This window comes from Emiliania huxleyi, assembly GCF_000372725.1.
Source record: "Emiliania huxleyi CCMP1516 unplaced genomic scaffold EMIHUscaffold_281, whole genome shotgun sequence".
NCBI lineage: Eukaryota > Haptophyta > Isochrysidales > Noelaerhabdaceae > Emiliania > Emiliania huxleyi.
The window spans coordinates 59,242-82,763 of NW_005199916.1; the positions used below are offsets into that span (position 1 = coordinate 59,242).

A 23,522-nucleotide genomic window follows, 5' to 3' on the forward strand; every position below is an offset into this window, starting at 1 on the left:
ACGCCGCTGCTCATGGCGTGCTTCCAGGGCCACCTCGAAAACGCCCAGCTGCTGCGCGACGCCGGCGCTTCGGTCGACCAGGCCATGAATGACGGCCGCACGCCGCTGCTCATGGCGTGCTGGCAGGGCCACCTCGATATCGTTCGACTGCTGCGCGACGCCGGCGCTTCGGTCGACCAAGCCCATGACGATGGCGTCACGCCGCTGATAATGGCGTGCCGGATGGGCCACGTCGAGATCGCCCAGCTGCTCCTCGAGGCTGGCGCGGCGGCCAACCAAGCCCGCAACAACGGCGTCACGCCGCTGCTCGCCGCGTGCCAGGAGGGCCGCCTCGAGTGCGCCCGGCTGCTCCTCGAGGCCAGCGCGGCGATCGACCAAGCCGACGAGCAAGGCATCACGCCGCTGATCATTGCGTGCCGGCAGGGCCACCTCGAGGTCGCCCGGCTGCTCCTCGAGACCGGCGCGGCGGTCGGCCAAGCCACGGAGGACGGCTCCACGCCGCTGCTCGCCGCGTGCCAGGAGGGCCGCCTCGAGACCGCCCGGCTGCTCCTCGAGGCCGGCGCGGCAGTCTGCCAAGCCCGCAACAACGGCGTCACGCCGCTGCTCATGGCGTGCCACAACGGCCACCTCGAGGTCGCCAAGCTCCTCTCCTCCTACGGCGCCTCCCGCGCCGTCGTGCCGCCCGTCGGCACGCCTGAGGAGGTTGCAACCGAAGAAGGCCACGCCGACCTCGCCGCCTGGCTGGTCGCCAGCCGCGGCTGGATGCCGCTCGCGCACCTTGAGACCCTCACCGCCGCCCGCGTTCTCTCCCTGCTGCGCAGCGGCGCAAGCCTGCACGAGGGCGGGCCGACGCCGCTGCAGCGCGCCGAGGGCGGCGAGGGCGAGGCGGCGGCGCTGATCCGGCGGGCGGCGGCGCCGTGGTCGCCGGCAAGCCACTCGCTCTTCCCCGCGGCGGCCCGCGCGCGGGCGGCGCTCCTCGTCCTCTCGCTCTACGAGATCCACGAGCGGCAGCATCTCGACTCGGCAGGAAACACGAACGGCATCGCGGCGCGCGACTTTGTCGCGTGCGTGCTGCGTTTCGCGGTCACGCGCGAGACGCAGTAGGGAGGAAGGAAGCACAGATTGCCACGTGCACGTCACTCAGACCGCCTCTCGGCGGCGCGCTTGAGCACGTTGCGGCACCCTCGTTCTCGCTCGGGACGCGAGCGCGCGCCTCGAGGCTTTGATTCACTTACGTCCCTCACCCGCCAAGGCAGGTGCATATCTGCTAGTCCTAGATCCTAGTGTGTGCTCACACACCACTAGCACTGATCGTCGCAGTTTCTTTTTTGCAGTCGCGCCAGCGGTAGGTCCGAATTCTTTAGTGCCAGTGCGCGACCACTCCTCGGCACAGCTGGTAAAATTATTTTTTTCTTTTCACTCGCACCTCACTCTCAGGCTCACGCTCCTCAGGCTGCACGCCCAGGCGCGTGTCAAGCTCCTGCCTCTGTCCGAGTATGGTGTATGCACTGGTTGGGTAGTAGTCTAAGTTCTGAGCCTCGAGGCTTAGCGGGTCTAAGTGTGCTCTGGCACGCTGGGTGCTTGCGCGGTCTAAGATCAGCGGGAGCCTCTTACATCGGCTAAGTCGGCCGTGGCACGGCCTGGGGCCAGGAGGCTCCCACCGTGATCAACGATACGGCGCAGCCCCCACATTTTCTTCGCCTGCGGCGGGCGATCGATCCTCTTCATGCTTAGCAATCGCCGCTTCAGCATCCTCCTCTTCCGATTTTCGTTGCTGCTCCTTCATTCTTGAGCGACGTCTAGCCAAACAGTTCTCACATGACACGAAGCTCCTCAAGCTTAATCAAATGCGTGACGGTGAAGGCGTGAAGCCTGTGTGTGCTGGTCCTCTGTGAACGATCCGCGCGTGAGCGGTAGCATAGGGCCTTGTTGGCAGCAGCCAGCTTGTTGCGCTGCTTCGTTGCGATGAGCTGATTGGGATCGCAGAAGTGCATGCCAAGCACCGCCACGGTCTTGAAGCAGAACACATCGCAACCGCATCGTCCGCACTGCCATCGGCATGCCGCGCCCGCCGCTTCGCCGCAGCCGCCTTAAGGCACGCATAGCGGCAGGCCATGGTACGGTGCGCGTACTTGAGCAGGCGTTGCGCGCCGTGAGTAGCGCACTGGCCCTGGGAGAGGGCGATATGGCGTCGTGCGCGGCATACGTTGGTCGGGACGCGGGTAAACCTGGACTTTTGCAGGTATACCCGGGTTTTACCTGAGTTGGCCTTGTGTCGTCTAAGTTCATGGCCCCCGACCATACAGCGTCTAAGTCTGAGCCCGGCTCCGTGCGGGGGCTAAGTTGAGCGCTCGCTCGCTGCAGAGGCTAAGTGTAGAGCGACCCTCTAGCCCTACTACCCAACCATTGTGTATGCCGAGGCCGGCGCAGATCGCGCCACCCGGCCACAGCCTGCAGCACAGCCTGCTCGACGAGGGCGCGTGGGAGGAGCGCGTGGCGCGCGACCTCGTCCCGGACCAGCGCGGCCTCATCGTCGCGGTCGACCACTTCCTGTCACCCTGGGTGGCTCTCTCGCTCGCGTTCCGTTCGCGTGCCGGCTGGTCCCCAGTTCGAATCGGTGGGGGGAGGGGGGGGGCCTCCTCGGCCTCCTCGGCCTCCTCGGCCTTCTCGACATTCTCGACATTCTCGACTGCTTGACGCACGCGACGCGCGCGGCACCGGTCGTTTTGCTCGCCGGGCGGCCCACACGCCGCCCCGTCTCGCGCTTCCTCGCGTGCTCGGGCCCCGGCGGGCAGCACCTCGTCTGGTGCTCTGCTAGTCGCTAAATGTGCTGCTGTTTGGCGCATTGTGTCAGGGCTACTAGGGGTGGCACGCGGAGCTGCGGTATCCACCCGTCTCAGCTCGCTGCCGATCTCTACTACCCCCCGCGTGGCGTGCACGGGGGGCGTCGGGTATCCCGTGTGTCCGGCGGGCGGGGCGCGCACCATGCTGCTTGAGGGTGACCGTCGGGCGCTCCGGGCAGGCCCATATTCAGTCCTGTGCCCAGTGTCGTGCGAGGGAGGCGTCACGAAAATTCTTTTTTTCGAGAGTTGGTTTGTGTAAATTCTTTTTTTCGAAGCCCAGCGGGGAGGTGCACCCTGTGCGAGGTAGTGTGACAAGCTTCGTGGGCACCTCGCACGACGGGGGCGGGGGTGACGGTGGCGGCGGGCTCGGTGGCGGCGGCGAGGGCGGCGGCGGTGAGGGGGCGGAGGGGGAGAGGGCGGAGGGGGAGAGGGCGGGGGAGGGCTCGGCGGTGGCGGAGACGGGGGTGGTGGCGAGGGCGGCGGAGGCTCTGCCGAGAGGGTCATCGCCGGCGTAGGCGGAGCGGCGGGCCCTTCGAGCTTCGTTACAGAGACAACAAAGACATTTCACCCCTCGGGCTGTTGTTGCAGACAGAAAAACAAATGGGGGCGCGTGCGCGCAAGGTCGCGGATCTCAAGTGTTCTGTAGGTTAGGTGTAAAATTCTTTTTCTCGCGATGTCAGCCCCGCCGCGCCGCCGCTCCGCCGCCTCGCCTCCGGTTCCACCGCCACGCCCTCGCCAGACACGCCGCCGCCCGCCCGCCTCCTCGACCTCCCCACGGAGCTTCTCGTGCGCGCCATCTCTCGCTGCGACCCCGCCGACATCGCTCGTGTCGCGGCCGTCTCGCTGCTCTTCCACGCCTCGCTTGCGCTGGAGGGCATCCGCCTGTGGGCGCAAGAGCGCGGCTTCGAGCTGCCGGCGCAGCCAGAGGGCGAGAACTGCACTGTGCGGTGGCTGTGCTATTCTGCGCTGCTGCGCGAGTCCAACCCGCCGGCGAGCGCGGCTGCAGGCAATCGGCACAGCCTCTTCATCGACGGCGAGGGGCGGCTCTCGTCGTGCGGAACGGCTGAGAGCTGGCTGCCGGGACTGCTCGGGCACGGCGATGGCGTGACGCAGCTCAACACGCCGACACGCCTCCCTTCCCCGCTGGGCGGCGAGCGTGCTGTGAGCGTGACGGCTGGAGAGAGGCACAGTCTCGCCCTCGCCATAGACGGCGCTGTCTGGAGCTGGGGTGATGGAGTTGGGGGCAAGCTGGGCCACGGCGACCAGCAGAACCAGTTGCTGCCCAAGAAGGTCGAGGCGTTGACTGGCCTGCGCATCGTCGCTGTGTCGGCTGCAGGCGGGCACAGCCTCGCCATCACCGCCGACGGAGCCGTCTGGAGCTGGGGCTATGGAGGCGGCGGCCGCTTGGGCCACGGCGACCAGCAGCCGCAGCTACTGCCAAAGAAGGTCGAGGCCTTTGCTGGGCGGCGCGTCGTCGCTGTCTCGGCTGGATACGCACACAGCATCGCCCTCACCGCCGATGGAGAGGTCTGGAGCTGGGGCGGTGGAAGTTTTGGCATGCTGGGCCACGGCGACGAGCAGCGCCAGCAGCTGCCGAAGAAGATCGAGGCCTTCGCTGGTCGGCGTGTCGTGGCTGCGACGGCTGGGTCGTACCACAGCCTCGCCCTCACCGCCGACGGCGCTGTCTGGAGCTGGGGCTGCGGAGGCTTGGGCCGGTTGGGCCACGGCGACCAGCAGCACCAGCTGCTGCCCAAGAAGGTCGAGGCGTTGGCTGGCCTGCGCGTCGTCGCTGTCTCGGTGGGAGGGGGGCACAGCCTCGCCATTACTGCTGACGGCGCCGTCTGGAGCTGGGGCCGTGGAGGCGACGGCAGGCTGGGCCACGGCAACGAGCAGCGCCAGCTGCTGCCGAAGAAGGTCGCGGCCTTGGCTGGGCAGCGCGTCGTCGCTGTCTCTGCCGGAGTCTACCACAGCATCGCCCGCACCGCCGACGGCGCCGTCTTAACCTGGGGCGGGGGCGGCGACGGCTGCCTAGGCCACGGAGAGGTCCTGTCGAACCAGCTGCTGCCCAAGAAGGTCGGGGCGTGGGCGCCGGGGCAGTGATGAGAAGGGCGGTAGGGTGCAAGTGACGTCAGTGATGCCCCCTTCTCCGACTGCCCCGTGCTATGCGCCGAGCCCCGCGGCTTGCCACGCGCCCTCCTGCCCCCGTCCGTTGCTGGTCTCGGTCGGAATGGAGGCTGAGAGATAGAGAGAGAGAGAGAGAGAGAGAGAGCGTAGAGAGAGCACGTCCACGTAAAGCCGTACCACGACCACGTGAGCGGTGAGCAGTTTTGTCGTAAAATTCTTTTTGAGCTAGCCTTCGATGTTAGGAAACAAAGCAAGGCGGACATGGCATATCGCTCTCGGGCCCACAGACATCACACTAGTGAGGCGGGGGGGTCAGCCCCGGTGCCCCCCGCGCGCTGGCCGTGCCAACGGTCCGGCGCTGGGGTCCGCTGGGCCGCCTCAGAGCAACGAAACTATTTTTTCCTGCATCCTGGAACGGCTGACCGAGAATTGGCTGATTGAATTTGAGCAGCCTCGCTCTCAATCCCACAGTCGCGAAAAGGATTTTGAGCAGTACTCCTCGCAATCGCAACGCACGTCCGTGGCGCGTGGGAGTGTGGCCGTGGGCGTGTGGTAGCGCTCGCAATCTCCTCCCAAAGTGCAAAGATGCAACGATTGCTACCTGCACAGATGGAGCTCCCACAATCGCTCCAGTCGCGAGCGCTTGTGAGCGCGCCGGGAGGGTCTCCTCAACACACGGAGCGCCCCCTCCCGCTCTAGCCTCTGGCTGGCGCCCAGCACACCCAAGCTTGCGCATCATCATCCGCGGCCTCTACAGCAACGAGGCAGCACGTGGCGCGCTCCGTGCCGTCGCCATCGGCGCCACCTCCTCCCAGACGTTTGTAAACGGGTCGAATCGCTCTACCGTGTTGACTGGCACGCCGAAGTTCTCGTCGTCTTCGTCAATCTCGCCGCCCACGGCGTACAGCTTGCCGTCGAGCACCGCCAAGCTGACAAGAGCCCGCGACGCCGCAAGCGGCGCCACCGCGCTCCACGCATTCGTTGTCGGGTCGTACCGCTCGACTGAGCTGAGGTAGCCGTCGTCGTCGTTGAAGCCTCCCACCGCGTACAGCTTGCCGTCGAGCGCCGCCGTGGCGTGATAAGCCCGCGCCGCCGCCATCGGCGCCACCGCCTCCCACGCATCCAACGCCGGGTCGTACCGCTCCACTGAGCTGAGGCTGTCACCGTCGTACCCGCCGACAGCATACAGCTTGCCGTCGAGCACCGCCAGAGCGTTCCAACGACGTGCCGACGCCATCGGTGCCACCGCCTCCCACGCGTTCGTCGCCGGATCGTACCGCTCGACCGAGCTGAGGCGGCCGACGCCGTCGCTGTAGCCGCCAGCAGCATAGACCTTGCCGTCGAGAACCGTCACGGCGTGACTCTCGCGTGGTGTCGCCATTGGCGCCACCTCCTCCCACGATTTCGTTTCAAAGTCGTACCGCTCCACCAAGCTGGAAGTTGCGCCGTCGTCCTCACTCTCGCCGCCCGCCGCGTAGAGCTTGTTATCGAGCACCGCCCTGCCGACATAGCTTCGTGCCGCTGGCATCGGCGCCACAGCCTCCTCCTCCCACTCATTCGTTGACGGGTCGTACCGCTCCAGCGAGTTGAGGAACTCGTGGCCGCCGTCGTGGCCGCCGATCACGAGCAGGCGCGCCCTCTCGCGCTTCTTCAGCGTCTCCTTCCAGCCGCGGCGCCACGCGCGGCACGTCCCCTTGACGGCGTGCTCCTTGGTCGGCAGCTGGGCGAGGATGTGCGGGGCGAGGTCCGGCGAGAGGAGGACCTCTGAGAGCACCCACTCGGGCTGCTCCACGAGCCGTGCGGCGTGCTCCTCCGCCACGCGCAGCGCGGCGTCGCTCGCGCCCGCCTGCGCCTCGATGATGGCGCACAGCTGCGCTGGCGAGAGGCCCGCGACGCGGGCGCCGATGCGGTGGGAGGCCATCAAAAAACGGGGTTCCTGCTGAAGCGGTAATATTAGCGTCATCTTGTACCCAGGTACTAAGGGCGTCTACGCCCTTACAGGTACCGACTTCGCGGTCATATCATGTATGAGCGTCATCTTGTAGTGAACAGGCCGACTTCGCGGTTTGAGCGCCCAGCGCAGACCGACCGACCGCAGGGGGGTCCGGTCGGCGGCCGCGGAATACCGCAGACCGGAGAGAGACTTTGTTTGTCGCATTCATGCCCCTGAACCAGGCGTACGAGCATTCCGGCGTTGTGCAATGCGAAGGCTTTTTTGTTTTTTTCAGTTCTGTTATCGCCATTCGCGGTAAGGAAGAAGGACGGGACATAGGACAGGACATCGTCAGACAGGTAGTGTTGCAAATCGTCGCCGCCGTGAGAGAAGACCGTAGCCTTGATGTCGACACTGAGGGTGTTATTTGCGTCTTCAACAAATCTCGGCAGGTGGTGCGCTCCTGCGGAGTGCCCCATTGCACCGACCGGTCTCAGCCCTACCTGGCCGTTCTATATTATAGAATGGCATCCTATAATGTAGAATGGCGTCTCGCGCGCGCTCACCCGGCCGCCTCGCAGCCCCAGCGGCCGGGGGGCGCTTGCCGGGGTTGAGGCTGGTCACACACAGGCGCCACTTTAACGCGGCGAGCCAGAGGAGTCACACAGGAGAGCCCCCAACACGCCACATTTTCAGCAGCAGACGGGCCGCGGTGAGGGCCCATTCTACATCGAAGAATGGGGTCCGCCGCCGTCCCCCACGGCCTCCTCACGCCCCCAGCGGCAGCGTGCCGCTCGGCCAGACTGGTGGGGTTCGCGACAAGCGCCAGTTCAACACAGAGAAGCCCAACAGTCCGCAAATGAGAGTCCTCCCCCCCGCCCCGGCAAACCAGAGCAGACGCCGGGGGCCGCGTATGGCGAAAGCAAACGCACGACGGCCGCCGGCAGCCGTTGAGCCGCTGCCGCCGTTCGAGCCTTGGATGTCCGTCCGTCGCCGCCTGTGGCGAGGGCAGTGGAAGTGTGAGATTTGTGCTCGCAAGTGGTGGGCGGGCGAAAGGGTCGGGCGGCAGAAGTGAGCAGACAGCGCGAATGCGGTCTACCTATGTCACATCTACTCCTCGTGTCACCTAGTCATGGTCCTCGCTTCCCTGCCCGGTCTCCGAGTCCTGCGCCTCGCCTGAGTCCTCGTCCAAGTTCGAGTAGTCCTCTCCTCGTCTTCGTCCTCGTCTTCGTCCTCTTCGTCGATCTCGTCGAGCCGGGTGGCTCCTGGCCCGTCCCGGCCGTGACGCTGGGGCCGACTTGCTAAGCGGGCGGGGAGACGGACCGCCAGCTCTGCTGCTGCCTGTGCTGCCCGTAGTCCTCGCCTGCGAGCGAGTGCCCTTTGCGGGGCTGTCGCTCAGAGAGCGGGTGTCGCCACGGCCGTCTTCTTATATCTGGTTTGTGGTCTGCGCGCTGCGCTGCGCTGCGCGTCTCGAGGCGCGCCGCAACACAGCCCGTGTAAATGGGGTAATGGATAAACCAAGCATCCCCGATGGCCGGGGGGATGTCCCATGGCCCCGGGGTGGCCGTGGGCACGCAGGGGGCGCCGCTACGGGCCGCTGCGGCGCCCATTCTATTTCGAAGAATGCCATTCTGGAATATAGAATGTAGGTCTGAGACCGCGACACGATCCCAGTCAGCCACCGCCTTCAACGCATGAGGGTGCGCTCTGGCCCACTGCACGGCGATGAGCAGGTCGTCGTCCCGCTTGCACGTAGGATTGGTGGTCTTTTCGGTGACGGGCGCAATGACGATCAGGCATTGCTTCGCAACGCTCTCCATCCACTTATCATACCCCTTGGTGTAGCCTCTAGAGCCACGGTGAAACATGACCACCGGGTACTTTTTGGCAGCGGCCCCGTCGGTATTTGGCAGCGGCCCCGTTGGGTAGAAGATCTTCGTCCTGGTCGATGTATCGCCGCAGTACGGAACGTCGTCGGGTAAAGTTTCGTGTTGGATGCTGCACGGTGTATGAAGAGGAGGAGGCGATGCCGTTCGGCTTGAGGTAGATCTGGTCGATCATCCAGAGCCAAAACTCATGCGGGTCGCAGCAGCAGGTCCACGCGAACGAGGCACTCAGCGTCCAGGAGCGCAGCTTGGTGTAGTCCCCGATGGATATCCACGTCGACGCGCCGAGGCGGCCCCACGGCATAATCTCGAGCTCTGCCCGCCCCTCCTTGCTGCTGTAGTCGGGCAGCGCACTGGCTGGCGTCGGGAGGCGCGAGGTTGTGAGCACCTCGTCCAGCGGGTCGGAGGAGTAGGCGAGGTGCGCCACCGTCCAGCCCGAGCCGCTCACGCCAGAGATATGAGTCGCCTCCGAAAGGAGGCCGAGATGGTGCATTGCACGCATGAAGCCCCAAGAACCCGCGTGCGCCCTGGCGCCTCCGCCGTTGAGGGCGATGCCCAGACTGGGGCGAGGCGGCTCGTCGTCCCGCTCGATTCTGCTGGTGGTGGGCGCGCGCCCCGGCCGGGAGAAAGGGGAGTGACAGTTTGGGACGGCGACAGACGAGTCCTCGCACTCCATGTTAGAGGGCTTCGTGGCAGCCTTCCGAGAAACACATCTAGCAATGAACAAGCTCAACATACACACTCACACTCACTCAACACAGTGTACAACGGGCCGTAGTAAACACCATCTATTAAACACCCTCTTCTATCAGTTCTCACAGTGATCGATCGAGTGGGTGGGGGGGGATCGATCGGCTGAGCAGAGTGTGACACTTCCCACAGGTGTGTCCACCAAGCCGCCATCGATCGCGGGAGAACAGCGCATGGTGTGATCTGGCGCGGCTTTAGACCCACGTGGTTGACGTTTGGCAGAAGCCCCTGTCGCCGTTCTTGCCGAGGACAAAGTCGAAGTTGGAGAGAAGCGTCTTGTCCATCATCCGCTTCTCGTTCTGAGCTTGGACTTCAGCCCAACGGTGCTCGAGGGCGCTTGCCATGTCAATGAGCTGCGTCTTGTACTCATACGTCCGGGGGTCCCCCGAGCGTTGGACGTTGGGCAACTCTGCGACCTTCCGCAGCTCAGCTGTCACGCTAGTGGTGTCGGCGTCGTCGTTCTCGTCGGTCCCATCGCGCATGCACTCGCTCCGCGTAGTGTTGCCGATCACGGTGACGAGGCCCGCCACCGCAAAGTTGGCCAACGTCTGAGGCGACGGAGGCAAGTTAATGAGCATGTGTTGTCGGATAGTGCTGTCATCTGTCCGTTAGGGCCAGGCTGAACTGAGTGGTCCGCGACAGGGCTTCTACGTTGTGCACCTTTGCCCAGCACCAGTACTTATCGGTGCACTCCTTCAGGTCGAGTCCCCACATCAAGTTGAGAGAAAACGTGAAGGTGTGTTCGATGCCAACCAACCGAGCCGTCTGAGCCGGGTGGTAAGACGCAATCCTGTCGTTGTCCGGGTACTGCAGTGTGTGGAGATTCCTCGTGTAGGAGTCCAGATCAGCTTGGGGAAGGTGCATCCGGTACGTTTCGTTGCACACAATCTTCTGCGCATCCACGAGTGCAGCCGCGAAGTGCCGCTCGTCCGCTCGCGGGACGCCGTGTGGCATGTAGCGCTTTGCGTATTCGTTGCACGGACTCTCGAGCATGGGCAGGATCGTCCTTGTCTTCATGTTGCGGAGGTCATCGCTAGTCATGGCGCGCGTGTAGATGACCGGTGCCTGGGTCAGGAGGACTTCGGCGACTTCGTAGAGCTTGGAGGATTGGTTGCGGCCGGGGTTGAGAAGGCGCCAGGCGGCATCGCCGTTAGGACGATCCGTTGCAATGTCTTTCGCGGCGAAGGATTGGGTGCCAGAAGCCAAATGAAGCGCGATGTGGTAGTACCTATTCGCGGGTTTAGAACGTGCGTGAGGAGACACGTTTGCGCTGCAGAGCAGAGGCAGCGTGTGGCGTTACTGGATTGCGTTGTGCAAGCAGTGCGTCATTTCGTAGCGGGCGGCTCCATTGATGTTGTCGGTGGCCGACGACAACGTCAGCTTTCCATCGTGCATCTTGAAGTGCCACTTGCCTTGCCGCACTCCCCCGGCAAGCAGCGCCTCCTTCCGGAAAGTCCTGAAATCGTACTCGGGATTGAGCAGTGAGTCGAGAATCGGTTGCTTTCCTCCGTCCCGTTCAGTGCTGATGACCGTTTCGTCGCAGGCGAATGTGTATGTGCGCTTGTCGTCGTCGTAGGTGAGGAACTGCGCCGCCCAGGTGTTCTGGAAGATGTTTGCCATGCGCTCCTGTGGCATCACATCTTCCTGCCCCAACACGAGGCCCATGTTCCCGTTGTAGCTTTGCTCCACATAGGCGTTGAATTTCTCTGGATCTTCAATGAGCTCAAGCTCGGCCCCCTTGGCCAGGATCGGAACCGGACCTGGGTGGACGTTGTGCACGATCCGTGTGATTGACTTGAGAACACGCTGGTTGAATGGCGGTTTGAAGAGGAGCGCATCGGCAACTGGTTCAACCAGTGGGTTCAGGAGGGTGTTGCGCAAGGTCTTCGCACGCTTTGAGTCCGGTGCCAGCTGACCGCCCGCAACGCAGCGCGGACCCGTCCGCTTTTGATTCGGTCTGCAGATCGATGGGGTAGGCATGTAGGGCTTGTGTTTGCTGTCGAGCTGCTTCGACTCGTCCACTGGGCGTTGGGCAAAGAAGATGCCGCCCAAGTTCGGGGCTTCGTGGTCGTGGCGATCAAGGCAGATCGCCGCCTGCTCTGAGTCTTGCTCCTCGGCGGTGACGTTGGCGCACATGTCATTGCAACGGACGTGGAGGGGGTCCGGGCCGACTCCTTCCAGAAAAGGGAACATGTCGTCGCAGACCTGGAATGATGGAGGAGGCGATGGAGGAGGCGATGGAGGAGGCGATGGAGGAGGCGATGGAGGAGGCGATGGAGGAGGCGATGGAGGAGGCGATGGAGGAGGCGATGGAGGAGGCGGCGGAGGAGGCGAAGGAGGAGGCGAAGGAGGAGGCGAAGGAGAAGGAGGAGGAGGCGAAAAGCACTCGCCGATGCAGTCGAGGCGAAAGTGGATCGTCGTGCAGAAGAGGCAGCGAATCCCCGACAGACTTCTGCAGGGGCAGGTCTTGCTCGAGACTGCGTCCTCCGACTCGCCGTGGGTCGCCGCGAGCGTGAGAACGAGGAGGAAGGGCTGCTTCATCGTCTGCGTGCGAGGAGAAGAGATACGCGACGCCTTGACGGCCTGTTCGGCCTTGTTCGGCCTTAGGTAATCGGAAGGGACTGAAGACACGCTGCGGTTATATAATTTGCACCTTGGCGTCCTCCTGGTCCAAGAGAGACCTCGAGAGAGCGTGCGTGTGCCTCTACTCGCCAGGTGTGGGTGGGCGGGGTGGGTGGGGTGGGTGGTGCTTGGTGGTGTCTCTCGCGATGGTGCATGGTGTCTCTCGCGATGGGGGCTGAAGCACTTGCTGAAATCAGCGCGGAACGGGTGGAAGGAGCGACAGGCTGATAAAAAATAAATAAAGGCGCGGCCGCAGTCCTTCTGCTTCGAGGCCCCCGGCCGCTGGCGCCGCAACCGACGAGTAGCGCTATCGGCGTGCCAACAGGGCCGCAAGGGGCGCCGCGCAACAGTGAACAGAGATATGATATGGAGTCTCAAGAGTCAGTTGGACTCTGAGACTCGCGCACAACCGCACAGCACATCTCTCTCAGATTAAAAGCTCTATTGGTTTCGCTCTCTCCCCGCACCGACGGGCCACGGCGGGGCCCTGAGGCGCTTGCGACCGCGCCGGGGCGGGGCAGGACCCCAGCTAAAAGCCCGTTGGCGTTGCGCGCGGGACAGGGAGGGGGATGCCCCGCGCCCTACGGTTCTGGAACCAGACCGTCACCTGCCGCGTGCTCGCCTCCAGCACGGCCGCGAGTGTGCGCCTATCACAATCCACCCCCACTCGACACGGCGAGGGGGGGGGGGGGGGGCAGTGGCTGCATGAGCAAATGCAGCCTCGAGCAAAGCGATGCCCTGCGAGCTGAACGTGGGGGCGGCGGCCGAGGCCTCGCAATGGTCGACACGCGTGATCGGTGAGATCGGCATCTCCTGTGCCATGCGAGCCTGAACCACCCGCTCGAGCGCGTTGAGCCTTGCATCGAAGCTGGCCGGGCGGCGCGTGATCGGCGTGCAATGTACGGGCTGGGCAAGTGCGACCGACCGCGCATACGCCACCGCCGCCTCCACCGCCATGTCGAAGGTGCCGAGGCAGACATCCTTGCCTTCCACCTTGCGACGCGCCTCGAAGCGGCCAGAGCGAGGCTGCACGTACACGCCCTTGTAGCCGGTGATGCTGCGGCTGGAGAGGTGCAAGCGCAAGCCCTCCGCCTCCTCCACCGGCGCCTCGTGTAGCACCGTTGCCGGCAGCCTCTCCGGCGCAATGTCGGCGGCAGCGGCGACTGCGGCTGCGCTGATGGCTGAGGACCTCATGGCAGCGGCGGGGGCGGGTGCGACGGCGGCGGCCAATTGCTGCTGCTGATGCTGCCGCCACCGCTGATGCCACTGCTGCAGCTGTTGCTGCAGCCACTGCTGCTGCCACTGCTGCTGCACGCTGGACGAAAGCTCCTGCATCGCGCCTGGTTCCCCTACCGCCCGCGCGCAGGCAACCGCCGGCTCCACCACCCCCGTCGCTGCCGCTCCCTGCTCCGCCGCAGCCACCGCTGCCTCCTCGGGCATCGCCACGGTCGGCTCCGGCGCCTCCCTAAACGCCGCCGCCTGCAGGCCCTCCGCCTCCGCCGCCGCCTCCGCCGCCGGGGCTCCCCCCTCGCGCGACTCCTGTCTGTCCGTGGCCTCCTCCCGCCGGCCGCCGCCGCCCGGCGCGAGGACAAGGCCGGAGCCGCCCGCCTCTTCCGAGCAGGCCTCGTCGGCGTTCGTCCCGTCGACCTCCATCTCGACGACCTCCGCGTCGACCCACTCCGCGCCGTCCGCCGAGCCGTCCTCGGACCCGTCGCCGTCGCTTACAACGGCGGCGACGACGGACAACGCCTCGTCGCCATCGACCGCATCTTCCAGAAGGCCCGAGCTCTGCGGAGAGCCGCCATCGTAGGTCCGCCAGCCAGAGCCAGGCTCGTACAAGGTCACGCCTCTGGCGGTGCGACTGGCGAGCCGCTGCAACGCCTCGCGCACCTCGTGCTCTTCGAGGTCCTCCTCGTCGCCTACTCACAAAAGGCGAGTGTGGAGAGACGCCGTTTGGAGAGTCAGATCCAGGAGATTCTCCGTCGCCGTCGTCGTGCTCGATGCGCCATAGCGCGGGCTCGTCCTCCGCCTGACGGTTAGCACGGTCTCGTGTGTCGTTTCCGCCCACGAGCAAGTAGGCCGTATCTCGGCGAATCTCGGCGAATCTCTCGGGCCGATCTTACCTCGGGCAAATAGAGCCGAACCGCCGCGTGGACGTCGCCGTGGCCCTCGAGCCGCCGCAGCAGCCGCCGGCCGACATACGGGCCCACGCTCAGCCACTCCTCGCGGCTGCTCCCGCCGCCCTCCAACTCGGCAGAGCCCGGTACGCCGCGAGAAGATGCTGTGAGGCCACCAGGCGCCAGCGAGGCGTCGCGCGGGCGCTTGGTGCCCTTGCTCTGTGCCGCCGCCTCCCCGAACGCGCGCGCGTAGGCCACCGCCGCCTCGACCGCCGTGTCGAAGCAGCCGAGGTGGATTTCGTTGAACCTCGCTCGGAAGCGGCGACTTTCCTTGTTGACGCCCGTGTAGCCGGTCGGGCTGCGGCTGGAGAGGTGCAAGCGCAAGCCCTCCGCCTCCTCCACCACCGCCGCTGCCGCCGCCGCCTGCGCCGCCGCCTCCGCCGCCACCGGCGGCGCCTCCCCGACCGCCCGCGCGTAGGCCACCGCCGCCTCCACCGCCGTGCCGAAGCAGCCCAGATAGACTGCCTTGCCGTTCTCGCACTTACTGACTTCGAAGCTGCCAGAGGTGAGCCTGTAGACACCTTTGTAGCCGGTGCGGTTGTTGCTGGAGAGGTGCAGGCGCAAGCCCTCCGCCTCCGGCACCACCGCCGGTGCCGGTGCCGCCGCCGCCTGCGCCGCCGCCTCCGCCGCCACAGGCGGCGTCTCCCCGACCGCCCGCGCATACGCCACCGCCGCCTCCACCGCCGTGCCAAATTTGCCGAGGTAAACATCCTTTCCATCAACCCTGCACCGCACCCCGAAGCGGCAAGTGGAGTAGGGTCCGTCGGAGTACTGATACACGCCCTTGTAGCCACTGCTGTTGCTGCTCGAGAGGTGCAAGCGCAAGCCCTCCGCCTCCGCCGCAGCCACTGTCGGAGGCTGGTACTCGCCGACCGCCCGCGCATACGCCACCGCCGCCTCCACCGCCGTGTCGAAGATGCCGAGGGAGACATTCTCTCCGCCCACCCGGCGCCGCGCCTTGAAGCGCCCGGAGGGTAGCTGGACCAAGCCCGTGTAGCCGGTCGGGTTGCTGCTCGAGAGATGAAGGCGCAAACCCTCCGCCTCCGGCACGACCGCCGCCGCCGCCGCCGCCTGCGCCGCCGCCTCCGCCGCCACCGGTGGTGAAAGAGCAGGCGCCCCCGCTACCTCGCGAGCATAGCACGCCGCGCAAAACCACTTGCCCTCGGGCGCGAGCGTCCCCGGCGGCAGCTCAAAGTCGCCATCGCAGCCGTCGCACACGATCGCCGTCACAATCTCGTCCGCCGTTGGCTCCAATTCCGCCTCCTCCCCCGATCCTGCCTGCCCGACCGCCCGCGCGCAAGCCGCCACAGGCTCCTGCCCGGCCGCCGCCACCGCCCGCGCATAAGCCACCGCCGCCTCCACCGCCGTGTCGAAGTGGCCCAGGTAGACACGGCGGTGGGAGACCTCGAAGCGTGGTCCCCGCGCAATGACACCGACGTAGCCGGTGCGATTGTCGGACCTGCTGGAGAGGTGCAGGCGCAAGCCCTCCGCCTCCGGCACCACCGCCGGTGCCGCCGCCGGTGCCGGTGCCGCCGCCGCCTGCGCCGCCGCCGCCTGCGCCGCCGCCTCCGCCGCCACCGGCGGCGCCTCCCCGACCGCCCGCGCGTAGGCCACCGCCGCCTCCACCGCCGTGCCGAAGCAGCCCAGATAGACTGCCTTGCCGTTCTCGCACTTGGTGACTTCGAAGCTGCCAGAGGCGTTCCTGTAGACACACTTGTAGCCGGTGCCGTTGCGGCTGGAGAGGTGCAGGCGCAAGCCCTCCGCCTCCTCCACCACCGCCACCGGCGGCGCCTCCCCGACCGCCTGCGCGTAGGCCACCGCCGCCTCCACCGCCGTGCCAAAGCAGCCCAGAAAGACCACCTTGCCATTCTCGCACTTGGTGGCTTGAAAGTGGCCACGGGGGTGTCTGTAGACACCCTTGTAGCCGGTGGCGTTGCTGGAGAGGTGCAGGCGCAAGCCCTCCGCCTCCGGCACCACCGCCGCTGCCGCCTCCGCCGCAAGCGCTTCTCGAAACGACGACGCGTCGTGGGATTGCTTGGTGCCCTTGCCGCTTGCCGAGGCCGACGGAGAAGAGGCCGCCTCGGGGGCAGCCGTGGCGCAGGCCGCCTCGGGAGCAGCCGTGGCGCCCGCCTCCCGACGCAGCTTGTCGCGGAGGCGCCGCGCGATCTCCGCCTTGGTGCCCTGCTTGACGAGGCCCTCCGCCTCGCACAGCGCCTTGAGCTGCGACACGCTCAGACCGCCGCTCTCGCGCAGCCGCCTCGCCAGCGCCTCCGAATTGCCGTACGTCGGCAGCCCCTTCTCCTCGCAGAGCGGCTTGAGCCGGCGCGGCGGCAGCCGATCCAGCCAGTTTAGCGTCAGCGCCTCCGCCTCGGCCTCCGCGTCGTGCTTGCGCCACGCGTCGGTCAGCGAGGCGGCGCGCAGCCCCGCCGGGCTGTGGTAGATGGCGTACGTGCGCTCCGAGGAGGTCGTGCGCTGCTCGACGCTCCAGCCCGGCGGCACAGGTTCTGCTGGCGGCTCTGGAAGCTCCTCCCGCGGCAGCGGCGGCGGCGGCGGCGGCGGCGGCGGCGGCGGCGGCGGCACGGCCGGCTCCGCGAGTTTGCGCGCCTTTGGGCTCCTGCTCTCTGCCTGCGCCGGTTGCGTTTGCGCGGGCCGGATGAGCCCGGCCGCCACTCCCTCCTCCTCGTCTCCGTCCTCGTAGGCAAGGTCGTACGTGCCGTCTGCGTTGACTGCGGCGATGCGCGCGGGGAACCACTTTGCGCACCTGCCGTGCAGCGCGCGCCCCGGTGCCGACGAGACGTGGTCTCCTTCCGCAAACGTGCCGGCGGAGAAGGCAGCGGAGACGGTGGTGGCGGCGGAAGGAGCTGCCGCCACAGAGCCTGCTGGCTGCGGCGCCTCTGACTCTGCCGCCGATGACGATGGCCCCGCCTCCGCCTCCCGCCCGACCGCCCGCGCGTAGGCCACCGCCGCCTCCACCGCCGTGTCGAAGCAGCCCAGATAGACTGCCTTGCCGTTCTCGTACTTACTGGCTTCGAAGCTGCCAGAGGTGAGCCTGTAGACACACTTGTAGCCGGTGCCGTTGCGGCTGGAGAGGTGCAGGCGCAAGCCCTCCGCCTCCTCCACCGCCTCCGCCTCCGCCTCCGCCTCCGCCTCCGCCTCCGCCTCCGCCTCCGCCTCCGCCTCCGCCTCCTCCACCGCCTCCGCCTCCTCCACCGCCGCCACCGGCGCCTCCCCGACCGCCCGCGCGTAGGCCACCGCCGCTTCCACGGCCGTGTCAAAGCAGCCGAGGGCGACATTCTTGCCGTCAACCTTGCGCTGCGCCCGGAAGCGGCGTCTTTCCTTGTGCACGCCCCTGTACCCGGTGCTGTTGCTGCTAGAGAGGTGCAGGCGCAAGCCCTCCGCCTCCGGCACCACCGCCGCTGCCGCCGCCTCCGCCGCCGCCTGCGCCGCCGCCTCCGCCGCCACCGGCGGCGCCTCCCCGACCGCCCGCGCGTAGGCCACCGCCGCCTCCACCGCCGTGCCGAAGCAGCCCAGATAGACTGCCTTGCCGTTCTCGCCCTTGGTGACTTCGAAGCTGCCAGAGGTGTGCCTGTAGACACACTTGTAGCCGGTGCCGTTGCGGCTGGAGAGGTGCAGGCGCAAGCCCTCCGCCTCCTCCACCACCGCCACCGGCGGCGCCTCCCCGACCGCCTGCGCGTAGGCCACCGCCGCCTCCACCGCCTCCGCCTCCGCCTCCGCCGCCACCGGCGCCTCCCCGACCATCCGCGCATAGGCCACCGCCGCTTCCACGGCCGTGTCAAAGCAGCCGAGGGCGACAGACTTGCCGTCAACCTTGCGCTGCGCCCGGAAGCGGCGTCTTTCCTTGCGCACGCCCCTGTACCCGGTGCTGTTGCTGCTAGAGAGGTGCAGGCGCAAGCCCTCCGCCTCCCCCGCCACCGCCGCCTCCGCCGCGCCGTGTGAAGCATTCGTGGAAAGTGTCCTCATGAGACAGGGGTGCGCTGGGCGATGGGATGTTATGCCCAGCGTCGTCACTGCGGAAGTGCATTTTTTTTGAGCTTAGCCTTCGATGTTATGAAACAACGCAAGGCGGACATGGCATATCGCTCTCGGGCCCACAGACATCCCGCACACTCGCCGCACACCCGCCGCCCCCGCGCGCGCCCCACCCCGGCCGGGAGAGAGGGGAGTGACAGTTTGGGACGGCGACAGCCCGAGTATGTTGAGTCCTGGCTCAACGGTTACTGGACCGTGTTCAACGACGTTGAACATTGTTCAACGTCGTTGAACACTACTTAGGAATGGCCGTAGCTCCTCTCCACGAGCGATTGAGAAGACGTACCACGTGTCGATTCTGTATAGAATTGCAAGGCGCACACGCTGGTGCAGGCGGGGAGTCGTCGATCCGACTCGTTCCGACGTGAAGTCGCCGTGAAGGGTGGGAAAACAGGGCGATTTTGCCACATTTTGCCTTCTCGCGCGATCTTCTCGCGTCGGCAAGCGCGCCGGCCAGGATGGGCGAGCCGGTCCCGCCACGCTGGACGGGCCAGCGGCTGGCACGCGCCGGCCACCCCGGCGGCGCGGCGGCCTCATCGCGCTCGTCGTCTGCGAGGCCACCGCTCGGCGTCGCCGCGTCCGACGGCGATGGCGCTTGGCTGTGAGGTGGGATGGCGGCATGGTGCGCGCGGACGTGGGGGTGGTGCGGGATGCGCGTGCCAGCAAGCATAGTTTCACCTCCCCAACCCCGCAGGCGCGCCGACGTGCTGCCCGAGCGCGTTTGGAGGCAGCAGCAGCTCCTCGCGAGGCGCCTTCGGAGGGGTGCCACACCCCTTTCCCAGCCGCGCGCGAGTTGAGCTCCGATTTGCGCTCTTTTTCGCACACGCCCGACGCTAGTAGGTGAGGATCGACCATCCTCCGCAAGCAGGGCTTCGTCGGGCGCGTCTTCGTCGAGCGGTGGTGCATCTCCCATGCTCCCACCCGCGCCCTCCTCGCAGCCCGCCCGCGGCCCACACCGACGCCCTCACGGGCTCACCCTAGTCGTAGGTGCGGGTTTTTTGCGTGCCCTCCGTCGATACGGGGCGCTGGGCGATGGCTGGGCTTGTCGCCGGGCGAGCTGGCCCCTCAGTCGGCCGCGGAGCGGAGATGCGAAATCGAGGCGGCGCGGCCCCTGCGCGCAGCCTGTCCGGCCGGCGCGCGCATGGTTCCGTAGCCCGTCTAGTGCCTCACCGACCGACTCCAGCGCTACGGTCTACGTGGCCGGTGTGGTACTGGGGCTGGGCAGCCTTGGGGCCGGCGGAGACCGCCGTCTAGCGGTCGCACTAGTCGGATATCGTTGTTCAACCTGTTTGTTCAACGGTTGTTCAACCATACTTTGAGCCTTAATTATTAATTCGGGTTTGGGTCTCTGAGGTCGATACTAGCGTCTATAACTTGCCACAAGCATGCTTTACAAAAGTCCAGCGGAGCTGGACTCGCAGAACGGCCGTCCGCGCGCGCTGTGAACAGCGCCGTGGTTGAACACTGTTCAACGTCGTTGAACACGTGACGGTCCAGTAACCGTCAACAACGCAGGGTTCAAGAGGGGGTGGTCCGGCTCACAAGTCCGGCTCACGCGCCTCGAGCTGACCATCTACCGCACTGAACACTTCCGCCCCCTCGCTCCCAACCCATCCACCCCGCCCCGGGCCGGGCCGCGCGATCTCGGGCTATCTCGCGCGATCTCGGGCGATCTCGGGGCCGCGCCGCGCTATCTCGGGCGATCTCGGAGCGTCGCTCGCGCGGCGTCACACCTGCTCAAAAAGGAAGGAGGTTGGAGGCAGGAGGTCACGCCCCATCCAGAGCGCCGTCGTCGCCGGGTTTTTGGCCCCCGGGTCGTCGCCCGACGGTTGCTGCGCGGGGCAGCAGACCATCGGACGGCGCGACGACGCCCCGTCCGGCACGCTCCCCCCTCCACCCGGCTATTGCCGCACGAGCGCCCTCAGCGGCGGAATTTTTCCCTCGCGCTTCCTTGGGCCCCCGGCAACGCCGACGGACTTCCCGTCCCCCCACCTGCGCCGCAATCACCGCCGTGATTGTCGGCGCTGCGCCCCTTGGCGCCTGTGCATGTCCCGCGTGCCCGCCCGCCAAGGCTGGTGCCAAGGCCAACTCAACTGCCAAGGCTGGTGCCAGGGCCAAATCAACTGCCTGGCTGGTGCCAAGGCTCAAAGGCTCTCCTCTCTCTCTGCTCGCATTTTTTTTTCGGCTGGTCGCCAAAAGCGGAAGGGGGGAGGGCGCAGCGCACGCCGAGAGCGACTTGGCCACGTTTACTTCTTTTCGGTGTGCCGGTGATAGTACTAGCACGCGCCAGTTCGCACCTGTGTCGAGCCTGTCTGCTGTGAGAGAGAGTTTCTTGTTTAAATTCTTTTCGGTATGGCCTCGCGACGGCGGCGTCGCAACGCCGAAGCGGGCAAGCAAAAACGCCGCAACATGGCCAAGCAAGCGCGGCAGGCCAAGCAGACGCAGGTTGTCGCGGCGACGCCGCCGTTCCGCCCCGCGTCCTCGTCATCGTCGCGGCGGGCGAAGACGCGCAGGCCGAGGCGATCGGGGAGCAGCTGCTCTCGCACGCGGCGGTGGCTGATGGCGCGACGGCGGCGACAGCGGCGCGGCAGCGCTTCACCGTCCTCCGCCCGAGCCGCCGCGTCGACTCGGTGCTCGACGCGATGAAGGCGGGCGATGTGATGGTCCTCGCCATTCTCGCAGACGGCGATCCAGATGATGCTCACCGGGCAGCAGGTCAAGCCCGACAAGGCCAAGAAGATGGGCCTCGTCGACGCGGTCGTGGACCCCAACGCGCTCGAGCGGTCGGCGATCGCCACTGCGCTCGACGCTGCTTCCGGCAAGACGAAGCCGCGCCAGCGCAAGCTCGGCTGGATGGACTGGTTCCTCGAGAAGACGCCGCCAGGCCGCAAGCTGCTCTTCGACCAGGCGACCAAGGCGATGCTCAAGCAGACGAAGGGCAACTACCCGGCGCCGCCCGATCCTCGAGTGCGCAGACGGCGGGGCGACGGGAACTGCAAGAGTCACCATGAATTGAGCATGACTAGGCCCCGCCCGCGATCCTCGAGTGTGCGAAGGCGGGCCTCGAGGCGGGGCACACGGCAGGCTCCACCGTCGAGCGGCAGCTCTTCGGCAAGCTCGCCGCGACGTCTGAGTCCGCCGCGCTGCGCGGCATCTTCTTCGGCGCGACCGCCGCCAAGAAGAACCCGTTCGGCAAGCCCGACAAGAAGGCGAGACGCTTCCTAGACACCCCCTAGACACCCCCTAGACACCCCCCTAGACACCTCCTAGACACCTCCTAGACCCCGTCCGGCAAGCCCGACAAGAAGGTGCGCAGAGATCTGGGGAGATATGGAGAGATCTGGGGAGAGATGGAGATCACCCTTTCGGCAAGCCCGTCGCCAGTCGTGTAGTGCCTCTCCCTCTCCTCTACGGCCGTACCCCTCTCAACAGGTGGAGACGATTGGCGTCCTCGGCGCCGGGCTCATGGGCGCGGGCATCGCGGAGGTGTCGATCGGCAAGAACTTGCGCGTGCTGATGAAGGACAAGGACCAGGCGGGCCTCTTTCGCGCGGGGAGGACGTGATCTCCCCACATCTCCCCACATCTCCCCACATCTCCCCCTCTTCCAGGCGGGCTTGTCGCGCGGCGAGGACATGATTTTCAAGTCGCTCGGCGCCAAGCTGAAGAAGAAGCGCCTCACCACCTACACGCACGACGCGCAGGCCTCGCGGCTCACCGACGGCTCGATCTCCCCATATCTCCCCCACATCTCCCCCACATCTCCCCCACATCTCCCCCACATCTCCCCCACATCTCCCCCACATCTCCCCCACATCTCCCCCACATCTCGCGCAGGCCTCGCGGCTCGTCGGGCTCACCGACGGCTCGCCCGCGTGGAAGAAGCACTTTGCGGGCGCCGACATGGTCATCGGTCAAGCACAAGGTGGTCTCACTCACACACCTCACACATGCGCACCGGGCCTTGCGCTTTGAATGCCGTGGGGCTCCTGTCGTCTAGACGTGGAGTCGCGAGGGACCAGCCTCGCCCTTGCCCCACCACCTCGTGTGTGTGGAGGGGCCCACCGTTTCCTCGCCGTGCCTCACTAGGTGGTGCGTGCGCGAGATGGAGGCCATCGTCGGCCCGCACTGCATCATCGCCTCAAACACGTCTACCCTGCCGATCGGCGAGATCGCGTCGGTCGCGCAGCGGCCGGAGAACATCGTGGGCATGCACTACTTTTCGCCCGTGCCAAAGATGCCGCTGCTCGAGGTCATCACGCACGACAAGACCGCGCCCGCCGTCGCCGCCGCCGCCGTCGAGGTTGGCATCCAGCAGGGCGAGACAGCCTAGAAGCGGAATACGTGTTCTCATTCCAACTAGCATTGTTCCGTACCCCTCGTCTTCACGCGGTGCTCTGATCACACTGCACGATACCGTCATCCCGCCCCGAGGTTGGCGCACTCAGCACGTAGGCAAGACGGTGATCGCGGTCAAGGACGTGCCCGGCTTCTACGTGAACCGCTGCCTCGGCCCCTTCCTCACGGAGGCGATGGCGCTCACGCAGCAGGGCGCCGACCCGCTCGCGATCAACTCGGCGCTGCTCGACTTTGGGATGCCCGTCGGCGGCGTGACGCTCTGCGACGAGGTCGGGATCGACGTGTCGCGCCACGTCGTCAACAACCTGATCGGCGACCAGGCCAAGGGCTACCTCGGCGCGTGGAGCCCTGGGAGAGCCGCTGAGCCGACGCGAGGTTGCGCGAGATGACGCGAGGTTGTGCGCGAGACTAGGTGTGCGCATGGAGGGCGCCGACTTGCGTATGCTCGACCGGTTCGTCGAGGAGGGTCTGCTCGGCCGCAAGGCGCGGCGCGCCGCCGCCCGAGAGGACGCACGAGCACACGCCGAGCACACGCCGGAGAAGACACTGTGTCTGAAGAGCTATATTTATATCGAGACCTCTAGAGTCAGACCCGAGCAGCAACGTACCACAAACCCATAAAAAAGACACAAATAGTAATGGAATGGAGAAGTGGGAGAGAGGTGGGTATGGAACCAAGAAGGGCTAGTTCCATTTCACTGTGGCACAGCTCGCGTTACAAAACCTTGATTTGACCATTTGCGCAAAAAAGGTACATCTCGGTGCCTTCCAGAGGCAGC

General features: G+C 66.3%; 4 protein-coding genes across 4 annotated transcripts; 1 reads left to right on the forward strand and 3 right to left on the reverse strand.

Annotated features, from left to right (window-relative positions):
* Positions 1-8,201: 8,201 nt before the first annotated feature.
* Positions 8,202-9,462, reverse strand: EMIHUDRAFT_239059 (hypothetical protein; the record flags this gene model as incomplete). The annotated part of the gene is made up of 2 exons (XM_005776187.1): positions 8,202-8,834; positions 8,905-9,462. 2 exons carry the CDS (start codon positions 9,460-9,462, stop codon positions 8,202-8,204), a joined length of 1,191 nt encoding a protein of 396 aa, XP_005776244.1.
* A 57-nt stretch (positions 9,463-9,519) lies between these two features.
* EMIHUDRAFT_443952 (hypothetical protein) lies at positions 9,520-11,474 on the reverse strand. Its single transcript, XM_005776188.1, has 3 exons — positions 10,837-11,474; positions 10,197-10,764; positions 9,520-10,087 (listed from the first exon to the last, which is right to left on the reverse strand). The coding sequence occupies exons 1-3, from the start codon at positions 11,199-11,201 to the stop codon at positions 9,731-9,733; spliced, it is 1,290 nt and encodes a 429-aa protein (XP_005776245.1). The 5' UTR covers positions 11,202-11,474; the 3' UTR covers positions 9,520-9,730.
* Positions 11,475-12,412: 938 nt separating this feature from the next.
* On the reverse strand, positions 12,413-13,590 carry EMIHUDRAFT_443955 (hypothetical protein; the record flags this gene model as incomplete). Its single annotated transcript, XM_005776189.1, has 2 exons — positions 12,413-12,805; positions 12,879-13,590. Coding segments are annotated over 2 exons (756 nt in total), but the record flags the coding sequence as incomplete, so codon positions are not given.
* Positions 13,591-20,737: 7,147 nt separating this feature from the next.
* Positions 20,738-23,327, forward strand: EMIHUDRAFT_239062 (putative hydroxyacyl-coenzyme A dehydrogenase/3-ketoacyl-coenzyme A thiolase/enoyl-coenzyme A hydratase alpha subunit; the record flags this gene model as incomplete). The annotated part of the gene is made up of 9 exons (XM_005776190.1): positions 20,738-20,830; positions 21,068-21,352; positions 21,442-21,572; positions 21,778-21,895; positions 22,222-22,290; positions 22,496-22,687; positions 22,833-23,118; positions 23,156-23,209; positions 23,284-23,327. The coding sequence occupies 9 exons, from the start codon at positions 20,738-20,740 to the stop codon at positions 23,325-23,327; spliced, it is 1,272 nt and encodes a 423-aa protein (XP_005776247.1).
* Positions 23,328-23,522: the final 195 nt, after the last annotated feature.

Bases quoted from the DNA above. Each gene is read 5' to 3' on its own strand.
- EMIHUDRAFT_443952 (XM_005776188.1), bottom strand. From the start codon at position 11,201: ATGGGCCTCGTGTTGGGGCAGGAAGATGTGATGCCACAGGAGCGCATG. The intron at 10,765-10,836 runs GTAACGCCACAC...ACCCGCGAATAG, and splicing joins TGCTTGCACAACGCAATCCA to GTACTACCACATCGCGCTTC. The intron at 10,088-10,196 runs GTGCACAACGTA...CCTCCGTCGCCT, and splicing joins AGTACTGGTGCTGGGCAAAG to CAGACGTTGGCCAACTTTGC.